The sequence below is a fragment of the Astatotilapia calliptera genome, chromosome 15 (assembly GCF_964374335.1).
Source record: "Astatotilapia calliptera chromosome 15, fAstCal68.1, whole genome shotgun sequence".
Classification (NCBI taxonomy): Eukaryota; Metazoa; Chordata; class Actinopteri; order Cichliformes; family Cichlidae; genus Astatotilapia; species Astatotilapia calliptera.
The window spans coordinates 19,746,586-19,759,502 of NC_137436.1; the positions used below are offsets into that span (position 1 = coordinate 19,746,586).

General features: G+C 39.3%; 1 protein-coding gene and 1 long non-coding RNA gene across 2 annotated transcripts; one reads left to right on the plus strand and one right to left on the minus strand.

The window, feature by feature from the left end:
- Positions 1-837: 837 nt before the first annotated feature.
- On the minus strand, positions 838-12,896 carry gnpat (glyceronephosphate O-acyltransferase). The gene is made up of 17 exons (XM_026193987.2): positions 12,722-12,896; positions 10,875-11,066; positions 9,909-10,085; positions 9,702-9,831; positions 9,392-9,519; positions 9,204-9,279; positions 8,862-9,013; positions 8,338-8,468; positions 7,664-7,902; positions 6,736-6,834; positions 6,262-6,438; positions 5,202-5,281; positions 4,959-5,099; positions 4,408-4,501; positions 4,210-4,303; positions 3,658-3,722; positions 838-3,566 (listed from the first exon to the last, which is right to left on the minus strand). The coding sequence occupies exons 1-17, from the start codon at positions 12,743-12,745 to the stop codon at positions 3,523-3,525; spliced, it is 2,043 nt and encodes a 680-aa protein (XP_026049772.2). The 5' UTR covers positions 12,746-12,896; the 3' UTR covers positions 838-3,522.
- Positions 6,433-9,368, plus strand: LOC145420666 (uncharacterized). The gene is made up of 3 exons (XR_013901982.1): positions 6,433-6,825; positions 7,001-7,257; positions 7,779-9,368. It is a non-coding gene; the product is annotated as an uncharacterized LOC145420666 (long non-coding RNA).
- Positions 12,897-12,917: the final 21 nt, after the last annotated feature.

Genomic DNA, 12,917 nt, shown 5'->3' on the forward strand with positions numbered 1-12,917 from the left:
GAATGTGTGTGTGAATGGATGCATGACTGAATGTAGTGTAAAGCGCTTTGGAGTCCTTAGGGACCAAGTAAAGCGCTATACAAATACATTTACCATATATATGCAATAGTGATCTCAGCAAAACACAAAAAACCCCAACAATTACAAGAACTTCAGTGACGTGAACAAAAGACAGTTTGCTCTAAAGAGCAGAAGGCAGGACTTTAGGGAGTGGGCATAGTAACAGACACTGTCGAGTTAGTTTGATATTAGACTGACAGTAAACATGCATGCAGCTTCTGTTTGGTCTCAGAGGGTCGAGGTTATAATAATGGAAAGGTCAGCAGTTTGATCCCTGGCTGCTCCGGTCTACATGTCAAAGCATCCCTTGACAAAAGTACTGAAGCCCAAATTGTCCAAATGTATCCATTGGAGTGGTTATGTGATAGGAAGAAACTGTTCAGAGGTCTAAAATACGTGTGCAAATGTAGCTTAAAACTGAATATTGGTAAATTTTGATTTTAAAAGTCAACAACCAATGAGAGCGATGTGAACTGGTAGCCAAAGTCATGCATCCTGAGATTTGCACAGGGATAGTTGTAGACCGAAAGAAAGAAGCCGAACATTTTGAGATTAAAGTTTATGGAAGTACATCAGCAATGATAACATATGCTCACTTGATCTTTTAATCAGGTATGATCAAAGAGTTTCTCTCAATATCTGAGCCACAAGAGAACCGACTATCACACCAAACGCTGGATGTTGGAGGATGATGATGGAGTGAATGTTAATCAATTGGATCATCTTCATCCCGCAACCCAGTTTATCGACAGAAGAGACAATTTCAGAGACGAGAACTGTATTTCAAAAGGTTTTATTAACATACTTTTTCCATTTAACCAGCCTATACATTTAGTACTAAAAGGCCCTTGTACACTGACCTACCATATTATTAGGTACAGTCTAATGGAATCCAATACTGTTTAAGTGAAATGTTGTGGTCTAAATTTTAGGAATACTTAAAAGTAATGCAGCCCAGCAAACAACTATACAGCAAAAAAAAAAAAAAGTAACCACAAACCAGATTTAGCATTATGACAACATTAAGAAAAGCTTTTAAAAGACCAGCTGATAGATTCAAATGAATTGGATCTCATGAATGTATCTAATAATGTGGCTATAAAATGTAAATGCACAGGAAGAAATCTGATCTTTAGACATTATTTGACAGCTGTTATTGAGGTGAGAAAGTAAAACAATTCAAACACAGAACACAAACTTGAACTTTTGTCGGCGTAATGAAATGAAATGAAACTTTTCTTTAGGTTAAAGTTCACTTTAAGTTTTACAAGCTCAACATCTGACCAACGGATAAACAAATAAAGCTGAATAAACACTTTAGTGCAGAAAAGTTTGAAGATGTTGCGATTTCTCTTTTTTGCCAAACCACAGAAATCTGACAGACACTATATGGACAAAAGTATTGGGCCACACATCTTAATCTTTGAAGCAAGGCGTTTTGCTACAGGTATTTAAAATCAACCATCCAGTTATTCAGTCTGCCCATACAAACATTTGAAAAAGAATGAGAGTGGTACTTTAATGGGATGCCACAGATATAACAAGTCTGTTTGTGAAATTTCTTTCCTCCTACATATTCCACAATCAGCTGTAAGTGGTTTTATGTCAGACCACATACCCTAATACAGCAATGTGGGTTCTCCAAATGCTGAGGCACAGTAATAGTCACCATCACTCTGCTGACTGAGATCCAAACCTCCTCTGGCATTAACAGCAGCACAATCATGTGCACCAGGAGCTTTTTGGTATAGGTAGGTGTAATGTGTAAGTAACCCACTACTTCTGCTATTACAGTGCATTTTTGAGAGTCCTCATTTAAGTCTTCCTTTACGTACAACTTTTCTATGCATCATAGAAAGCTGTTTGCATATCAAGGTTTTGTTACTTTGGCTGTCAATGTTACACAACCCCCCCCCCCATTTACTTTTAGGCCCACAGTTATTCTACTACAGCACCAATCTATATTTTTTGACATTTGTCAAGTTCTTTACTGCCTTTTTTGCACATTACTTATACTCAAACCTAAATAGGGTACTACCTTTTGTTTCCCATTAAATTTTGCAGGAATCTTTGACATTAGGCACACAAACAAGATCACTGAAAGCTGTGCTTATTGTTTGTTAAGTTGCAGCTCAAATGTAACACAGATGGCAATTTCCATGAAATTTGGTTTGGCTTTGCTCATAGTTAAACCAATCTGTACCGTTTTTCTTTGCCTCCAAAGCATTTTCCAGCAAGAACTCAAATCTGCTGCTGTTGAATTGATGGGATTTCTAAGGTAACAGGAGTGCACAGATAGGAGTCGACAAAATAAATGATCTAGTTTTACCTCGAAAACTTGAACTACAAAAACTAAATAAAAAACACTCACTGAAAAATGTTACCATGCTAATCGTGTGTAATCCTGAGTCCTGAATAAGCCACTGAAAATATTCTGAAAATTCCTTCTATGAATTTTCTTACTTCCTTTGTAAGGAACAAACCCCGTGTGTATCACTTCTTTAAATATAAATAAAGCCTGAACATTATTCTCCTTTTAGATACTATAAGTAAAACTCAATGATACTATGATGCAACTTCAGTAACTAGTCGAGACTCAAGAATTTATTTCCCACAAACCTGTGCCTTTGGTACAGCTGGTAATGCTTGAGTATAACTTCAATTGTATATGGAGTTTGGCAACTTGATGACCCTGGCATTGAACTTGTAGCAGTGTCTCCACTGTGTAAACAAAGACATATTTACTTCTTGTCCAAGTAGTTTGGAGAGTTGGCAAAAAGGCCTGAGGATGGGTGGGTAGACGGGTAGTATGTGGTACTAAAATATTTACCCAAAGTTCAAATACATAATCACCAAATTCAAGAAAACAAAGAAACCAACACCACAACATACAACTGGGATAGAGGCCCACACCACACAGCATGAATACATTAGTATTCAAAAAAAAAGTGCTCAAAAGGATAGGAGTGACTAACAGCTAACAAACATAAAGCTTGAATGAAAAAGCAAAGTGAGGAAAACAAAAGCCATGTTCAGAGTTAGAAACACATTTCAAATGCATTAACAGAGAATGGCCTCTACGCTGAGTGAAGATGGCACATTCAGAAGCTTTCACAAGGTCGCTCATAAGCAAAAGATCCGTTATTCAGAATGAGCCAAAGAAGCTCAGCAGTGTACCTTCAAAGGCTTCACTCATCATGTGGTTTTATGTAGATTCATAAAAAAGGTTTTAAAAGGAGAATCTGAGAAGCATTTTGGAAAAAAGGCAAGGAGAGAAATTAAAGAAAAAAAAAAACTAAACGCAGGGTTGAGCTGTCTCCAGATGGCAAGTCTTTTGTTCCATCTCTCACAGAACACAGCAAGTAGGCCAGGACGACTCGTAACAAACCACGTGGAGCAGAGCGACATCAGTGCATTGCCCTGACCGTCCGCGATGCCCTTCGGCTAATAGGGGTCGCTGAATTAGAGGTGAGCTACAACAGATTTCTGAGTGGGGAGTTTTCCTCCTGTAGGGACAGAAAATATGTGTGGTTTAAAGCAAACCCAACAAATATGCAGTCTGGTTATTTAGACACAAACTTACAGCTTATTTCTTACCAAGAGTGTCTTCCAAGGAGTTTAACATCACCTTGTTGAGTTTTAAAGTCCCCTGTTCCTCGCCTCTGAAGGAAAAACATTGAAGCAATAGTTGTTACTTTCAAGACAAAAAAAAAAAAAAGACTTAATTAAAATGTAGTTCTAGTGGCACTTTATAGCATTCACTGGATAATCCAATATTAAAGGGATGCCTCCTACATTTCTTAAAAATCAGTGTTGCAGAGGCATTGTGAGCTGGAAGTAGAAATTAGAGGAATGATATCAACACTAAAGCAAATAAAATCCAAACCATCTGCCAGACTAGATAACAGATAAGAGAGGTAATATATTTTTGGATGAAATGAAAAGAGTAAAACTAAAAAGCTTTGTGGTTTCCACTTTATTCTGACCATAAAGGTTTTGGTTTTCTTGCTGTGTTTTAATTGACTTTTGATCACATTATACAAATGAGCTCAATATTTCCCACACACAAAGGGCATAGGTGTAAGGGTGGGATAGCCAGACAGCCGATCAAACCAACATGGGACACGCAGGTGAGTAAAACCAACATACCCTTTGATTTTCTGCACAGCTCCAAGTCTTATCAAAGCTGCCAGAGCATTCTTCTGGAGGTCCGATGACAACACTTCAATATACCTTAATCTACCTGGAAATACACATGAGCACTTAACATGTAATCATTGGCATAGAGTACTGAATGTTTGAAAATAAAAATCACAAGTAGAAATAAGAAACATTTTGGGAGAGAACCTGTGAGAAGATGTTTGATGATGAACTTCCGGACAGCAGGAATAAACTGTTTTTCTGTCAGACAGTCTTCTTCACACAGGAACCGACACACCACCTGCCACCACAAACGCAAACAAGGAACTGTTAGGACTGATGAGTCAACAGCACCCTCTAGAGGACATCTGCACAAACCTAAGGTATTTTACAAAGTTTCAAAATATAATGAAATAGCTCCAATTATAAACAGGAGCTAACAGATCTAATTATAAATATCCCAGTGTATTACACAATTTAAATTTATATGGTTGAGATTGAGGTGTCCTTCTTATCATACCGTACGTTGTTATTTAAATACAATATATACGAGAAAATTATAAATTATAATAAATCTCCTTTCAAATCTGATAATTTGTTTTTTAATCATTTGAACCAAACTGCTTTTCTTTGATCTATTTTCATGCACTTGACATCATAATACAGGACTGACTCTTCCAACCTGTTACATGCAAAATACGATCCAGCCAACTCGTGTTCAAAACGACACTGTGTCGCTGTGTATGCATCTCCCTCACCTGGTATCCTTGTAAGAATGGATCGAGAACACTGGTGAGGAAGGCCAAAGTCCTGTGCCCTCTCTCGGTGATCAGAACCTCCTGCTGGTTTATTTGCAGAGCTCCGGTCTTCACCAGCAGGTAACAGGCCTCCTCAAAGTCCTGCCAGACAACAGGAGGTGAGAGAAATATGTCACAATGACCATACAATAATTTATTCATAATTAATCTGGAGTACACCAGCACAGAGAAGATGTGTCTCACCTGTACAGTAGCTCCAGGACAGAGAATGAACTCATTAGAAAACATGTTTCTCAGGAAGCTGAAGCCGTTGTAGATCTCCTCTGGAAGACACATACAGAGGTCACCACCGCATATCATGTACCCCTCCATCCCCAGTATTCTCCATATTCCCTCCCCCATCTCAGCCTTTGTGTCCAAACAGCTCAACCTGTGCTGTTTCTCTGACGCACTCCTCCCTAATCCTGTCCATTCTGGTCACTCCCAGTGAAAACCTCATCTTCACCCCTGCCACCTTCAACTTGGGCTCCTGTCTCTTCGTTTCATCATAGTAGGTCTCACTAATATTTTGGAAACCTTCCCCTTTCACTCTTGTTGCTATCCTCCCATCGCAAATCACACCTGACAGTCATCTCCACCCACTCCTCCCTGTCTGTAGTCTCTTCTGCACCATCCACTGCTTTTGACCCCAGTATTTGAACTTGTCCAGCTTCACGGTTACATCTGCATCATAGCAAATGTGCCAGCATAAACAGGCTGAGTTTAAGTGACTTTTTAAAGACACTTAGCTGCCAGCTGAGTTTAGATTTTTATTTTTTCATTGTTAGTTTGACTTTGCAATATGGATTCACAATTAAAAAAAGATTAAATTATCATACCATATAAAAACTTTTGACAGATTAAGAACTTCCACAGAATCTAAAACCACAAAACAAAAAAAACAAAAAAAAAACCTGAACTGTAAACTGTCACAATGGTCGCGTCTTCCCTTTTGTGACTAAAAACATCCGTGTTAAAAATAGATGTCAGCTCAAGTTAAGAGAACATTTAAAAACCTCTTTTTTCATCAGATAAGTTTAATTTTTTTTTTTTTTAACCTTGTGCTCAGTTGGCACAAAATTACTTGGAAAAACTGAAAAGGAATTTTCTGGAGATAAACAGTTAGCTCCCATTTCCTGTTACACAAAGTAGATTTAATCTGTGGTGTCCTAACTAACAGTAGTACTACTTGTTTTTCCTGTATTTCTACCTGCACTCATAATGACTGAGCAGGCTGAGAGTAGCACAGTGGTGGCAGTCTTACGTTTCCGGTTGGAGGCAGCAGTGTGGATGGCTGAGGCCAGCAGGGCCGGTCGGATGAAGACGTTTAGTGCTTGATTCCTGTAGGAGACGCAGGAGAGTATGACGACTGCCTGGTTTAGGAGCTCCTCTTCTGGAGTAATGGCACTGCGAGTCTCTCCGGGCACCTGTTGACCTCCTACTTCAAGAGATAATTAACATTCATTTACTTATGTTTTCCTTTTTTGTAAACAGTTTTTAATTGTCTGTGTTTTAAGTGGAGTCAGATTAGAAAGAAAAAAAAAAAAAATCTAGCCGTCCTTTCCTGTGGTTGACTGGCCTCTGTCTTTGTTGATTATTTGTACTGGACTCTGAGTATCAGCTAGATTATTTAAATGTAGTCTTTAGCTCGTGTTTTTATGACTGGGCTAATATTAGAACGATTAAAAAAAAAAAAAAATTGACATTGAGAAATAAAAACACCCGGGATAAAACAAACCTTGTTCCAATGCCAGCTGGACTCTTCCCTCAGAGATCCTCACCAGACCTCGATGAAGGGAAAGACTGGAGGAAACAACCTCTGAGGGAGGTATGTGGTCTGAAGAAACGAGAGAATCATAGATGAGGGGAAAAAAAAAAAAAAAAGATGGGATGGAAATCCCACGTTGTTGAGCTGCATATCAATATCACATCATCCCTATGCATTGCTCTACCCCTGTCGGTTTATGTTTAAGGTTGCATCTCTCCTTGTTTTGTCTGTGAAGGTTCTCAGTCATCCAGGTCATCGTAGTCAAAGGAGCTTGCAAAGAAAAGCGTCTGGACTTCTTTAAGTTGCTTGAAGACGTTTCACCTCTCATCCGAGAAGCTTCTTCAGTTCTAAGGTCAAATGGTGGAGAGTCCCAGATATAAACCTAGTGGGAATAACCCCCCACAGAGGGACAAAAGGACCCCCTGATGATCCTCTAATCGCCTGAGCCAAGGTGTGAAACTGGGTGTGGGTCCCAATCAGCCAGAGTTTCGGGTGTGTTCATTGTGAAACCTGGCCCCACCTTATCATGCGAATTCCTGAGATCAGAATCTCCTTGTTTTGTTTTTACAAGGTTCCTAAAAACTGTCTGAATTAGTGCAAGTCTCTTGACTGCACTTCACCTAAAAGGAAATAAAACTTTAGTACAAATGTTTTCACATCATTTGAGTATTTCTTAATGTTAATCTGTTCTTAATCTGCTTTTATCCATGTTGAACTTTTACTTATCTTACCAACATCAGCCTGAGGACTGCATGTATATGTGTCAATGTGCACACAGCCATGAAAAGATTGTATGAACTTTATATCAAGATTGTTCGATTTGGCCTCTTGTTAGTCCTCTCACTTTAGTACATAGTTTTCATTATTGCTAAAACCGATAACTGGGCTCATACGGTACCCGGCCAGTGGAGGAAGGCTCCGTAGTGCCGAGAGAGGTCCCTGAGCCACACTGCTTGTTCAGTGAGCTCATCGAGTGCTGTCCCTTGCTTATCCTCCGCCGCCTGTTTCTGCAGCAGGACGAAGGCCAGAAGGACCCAAGGCTTCAGGACCATGTTCTCCTCCTGGGCTCGCACCAGCCTGTAGGCGGAGTCATTCACAAAGCTGAGGATTTCCTCACTGGGTCTCGTGGGGATATGTCTGGAATCATAAAGCTCAAAGTTAGTCGGTACTATATTTTGCATCTGTAACGAGCCTAAACATAAAACTACTTCTTTAGTTAAATAAATACAAAATGTGTACGGCTAACCAAGAGAGAGATGGTTTGAAAATGTGAGCACTGTCCACAAGACACTCGTTAAAGTGAGAAGAAAGAGGCCAAATTCAAAACTTTATAAATATCTAGCATGGATATTGACGGATAGTAATAATGTTTTTATAACTATTCAAGTACAGAAGATAATAAAATGTCCAAAAAAATTTATTTAATAAGGAAAAAGACAAGCAAATGACACAGGGCCAAGTCATGGCTTGGATTTGAGTCATTTTCACAAAATACTAAAAGTTAAAATCAGTGGAAAATAGAGATATTTGAGCTATTTGAGACTACAAATGGAATTTAAATTAAAACAGTACCTTGGTATCAGGTTGAACTGGCTGCGGTTAACTCTGCTTTCAGCTAAACTTCTTACAGACACAGGTTGGCCAAAGTATACGTGGATACTGCCGTAGTCTTCACTGAGGATCTTTCTAGCTTTAAACAGGCCCTACAAAGGAGACGAGAAGAAGAAGAGCAGAGTGATTTACAATAAGTCTTTAAAGACAAAGAAAGACCCACTTACACTTACTCAACACGCTCAAGTCTCCGTGACCCATTTTCCGATACCAACTCTGCGTTTTATTATCATACAGTATGTGTTGGCAAGTCTGCAAGTGAAATATGCATTCAGACTATTCTTTGAAATACAAGTCAGTCAAAAACAAAAAAAGATGTCTTTGATCTCAAGTAATCAGACTAGCTGCTTTACACTTCCAAAATGCCAGAATAAATAACTTTCTGCACTCGAGACTGCCAACTACAGCTTTTGATTTCAACAGCTTTGCTATGATTATGAATTAACGATATTATGTTCACAGTAAACAGGTCTCATGTTACTCACTGAAGTGGACTCCTTGGGTTTTGGCACACCCAGCAGCTCCCTGGCATAAAGCGCCTCCTCCAGAGTCCTCTCATAGCTGATACTCACGGGGACCAAGCTAATGTCAAACACTTCTCCTTTAAGAAATGGGTCCATCACTATATTTAACAGACCTGGAGGAGGACACACAGACAAGGATAAATGCCAAAAGTACATTTACTGCTGAATAAAGTTCTGGTGACACACGGCTAGAAAAATCATCTGCAACCATATCACTTTCACATGTTTAAAGAAACAGCTTCAGATCTACATTTTTCACTAATAACCTGGGAGAGATCCTCTGTGCTCAAACCTGAGCCTTACCCAACTTTGGAGTCAAAGACTTGGCCGTTCGGCTTCTGGTGCCCTCTAGGAAAAATTCAACTGGTGCATATCCGTTCTAAGGTTAGGAGATAAAGAGGAACATAAATGGTATAGAAATACAGAAACAAAAAACAAAACAAAAATGTGACTCATTCCAAATCACAATCCTAATGAAGCCGCCTCCTCACCTTAAGCATAATCTTGACATACTCAGAGAAGACAGCCCAGTACAACTTATCTCCACCAAAAGACCTCCGAATAAAGAAAGCTCCAGACATCCGCAGCATCTCCCCAACGACCTTCATCCCCATGAAGTCTGCAGAGAAATGCAAAGTTCATGTGCAAATACTGGTGGTGTATTATAAACCCATCTTTAAAACATACGGTCAAGGAGAATTAAGACCTCTGTGACACAGCAAGCTCTGACGAGCTGATACACATGTAGTTAATAATTTGCTAGCCCATCATATACACACACTTGTTCATTCCTTTGCTTACCCATGCCAGCAGCAATAACAGGTAGAGCCAGGTCGTAGGTGTACAGGATGTACGACATCAACAAGAAGTCCATGTAGCTGCGGTGACTGGGCAGGAGTACTACTGGGTGGTTATGAATGGCCTGCTGGAGCTAACGACAATGAAAGCACAAGTTAAGTGAATCTGTGCGAGTTCGAGTAACTGTCTGAGCTATCATCCCGCACTCACTCTCTGGAGGCCCTCTTCGTTGACACAGATGCTCCTGAACAAGGTTTTAAAGACTTTGGAGAGAGTGAAGGCGAAGAAGCGAACCGTGCTGAGCTGCAAGCGTTGAGCCATCTCCTCCAAGATGGCTGCCGCGTCCCCAGTGACTTCATCTGTGGTCATGCCCTTCTCTTTAGAAACCTCAAATTCAAAATAAATCAATTACAAACAAAGACATGTTAAAACAAATTATGCTTAAAAAAAAAAAATGTAAATGTGATTCATTTCTGACAATAAGAATGCAGGATGATTTTTGTCCCTCTCTGTCAATTTTCTTCGTCTATAAACTCGAGAGAAAACTTTGGACTTTGTCTATTTGTAGTAGCTCCTGACTTTGAAGTTTTCACTGTATGAAATAAGGTAATATTTCAAAATAAATTAGAAACCATTTCCTGTTACTGTGTCATAAAACACCACGCTGTCCTTGAATGCTAGTAATGGTGTTAATTTTAAAAAGTGCATGGCACAAACTACATTTCCTCTGATAGCCACTGGAGATTGGCTCAAAAAGCAGATCAATCTTCATGATTTAAGCTTAAAGGTAAAGTCAGGGTTGCCATGATTAAAAGAATGCTGCAGACACAGGTGGCTGTAGCTGCAATTAGGTTAAATGTGTTTTCTACACTTAAACTAAGGTCATTTGAGTTACTAAATTGGGCCTCTTAGCTGCGTTTGTGGTGTCGGTGTCTCCTGAAGCACTTTTATTATGTGGTTAACTGTGCTGAGCTTCATACCTGTCTGTGCTCAACTCTAAAGCTGTGTAAAACTTGTTACTTTAGCTCGCTTGCACACATTTTCTTGTTGCAGAAACCCTTGAAATAAATGCGTTAAAGAATGGAAAGTGCAGGAGACATTTTTCACTGAGAAATGTAATTTTCTGAACTGAAGAGAAAAATACATCCACCAGGTATAACCAGAAAGCCAATTTACCTGAGTGATGACATAACCCAGCTGATCAGACTGCAGCACCATTTGCTTCAGCTCACTGACTTTGCATGGAGTCAATCCTTTGTAAAGAACAGGAGTGTAACATTTGAGAGCGTATCTTAAGTCACTGGAGTTCCTCCTCTCCTCCAGAATATCCTCAAAATCATCTCTCTTCTTTAGCATAGGATCTCTATGCTATTAAGAAAGGGACAAAGTGCACTATTAGAAACATGCTTTACTCATAGTTCTCCCTTATATAACATGAGTGACAGTGAAGACAACCACAGACAAATCCTATAGAGGTGAAAAATTGACAGTTGATATGTTTGCAATGTACAAACAGATGTGGCATGCAATGCACGACATCAGCATTTATTGTAAAAATTGTTGTCCGGTGCTGCAGCATTTTTGACACAAACAAGCGACATTCACATAAGCCCACATTCAAAATTTTTGTTAAGCATAAAAGATTTCTTGACACCACTGAAGGAGTGTCAAATTTGCTGCTGGAAATCTTGTTTAACGTTTAAGCTCAAACAATACCTCATATCTAATTTCCTATCCATGTTCTCTTTAAGTAATCAATGAGCAGCACTTACAAATATCCACTGTGAAATAAAAAGTGCAATACTGCCCTCTAGGGGTGAAGCTGAAATGGACGCCAAAATTATCACACAAACCTGCACTTTTTTTGGTTATGACAACTATGACAGCGTGTCAGACATGTACATATACTTATAGCGTCAACGCTGCTCGCTTACCAGTATTGTGTGTATATATAAAAAAAAAAAAAAAAAAAAAAGTGATTTCTGGAATTGTAATTTTCATTCTCAAAATAGGCCAATTTTACTTTGATGTGCATGAACACATCAGGGCTCTAAGTTACTGGCACATTCTTAAAGCTTGAACAAACACATGCCACAGTTATTTTTAGTTCTATGATTTTTAGATGTGCAAAAAATATGGCATTAAAAATATTTTTTTACTAAAAATTAAGAGCACCACACGCTTCATTAACGCTCACATCCGGTCCAGTATGTTGAAAGCAGTCACTGGTTGAAAGTAACAAAGTGCATAAGGTAATATCTGCTATAAAAAAAAAAGTGCTTGAATACAGTAAGCTTTATTAGAGCACTTTAACGTTTGTTTTTTTTTTATGTTAAACCAACGCATTAAGTTCACTTGTGATTAAAGGGGCAGTACACACAAATCATGAGAGAGTAGCTTATTATTCCCCCCACCACCACCACAGTGAAACTGAATAGGAAACCAGCAGATACTGGTACCATGAGGAGCAGGATTAGGAAATACTGTCGCAACTGTTGCCTCATAGAAGTTTGACATTGGGCTCTTCTTTTGACAGGGTTAGTGCAACTCCAAAGTTAAGTAGTTTTCGCTTAAATCTTCTCGGAAATAAAACATGAGGCCATACATTTTGTCTCCTGTCTGAAAGCTTGAAGCCTGAAACTTCAGGGATATGAGCAAAGAAACTGGCACGATGTAGGAAATCAGTTCGTTACCTAAATTAAAGTGATCCGATCTAGACAGACAGAGACACACACACACACACTTTCCCAACAACATAACCAACTACATCCAAACACAACACAGCAACGTTAAATTAAATCACCAGCTTCCGCTAAGAAATCACACCACGCATTCTTGTAGTTAAACGTATTTTTCCCACGTTAACCACAAAATCAGCGCATGTTTTAAGCCTGCGTCGCTGCAGACGTGCACAATTCAGCACGAAACCGTTTGAATGAAATGTCAAATGTCAAATAGTGGTCACCGAGCGAGGGCGGAGAGCTGAGCTAGCTTAGCCCGCTGGCTGAGACCTGCATACCTACCGAATAAACAGCTTCGGAGGCCATGTCACACTTTACAAACACACGAGCGATACATCCAGCGAACTTAATACGTGCACGTTTATTTTGCACGGTCCTGTCTCTTCTTATCACACTGTTAGCTGGTAACAACACCTGAAAACTTCACATGGGCGTATTTAACAAGTGGCATTTCCGTGGCAGCATTTTAGCCCTTCCC

Bases quoted from the DNA above. Each gene is read 5' to 3' on its own strand.
- gnpat (XM_026193987.2), bottom strand. From the start codon at position 12,745: ATGGCCTCCGAAGCTGTTTATTCG. The intron at 6,439-6,735 runs GTTTGTTTTATC...TATCTCTTGAAG, and splicing joins CCAGCTGGCATTGGAACAAG to TAGGAGGTCAACAGGTGCCC. The intron at 3,723-4,209 runs GTATGTTGGTTT...TTTTTCCTTCAG, and splicing joins GCTGTGCAGAAAATCAAAGG to AGGCGAGGAACAGGGGACTT.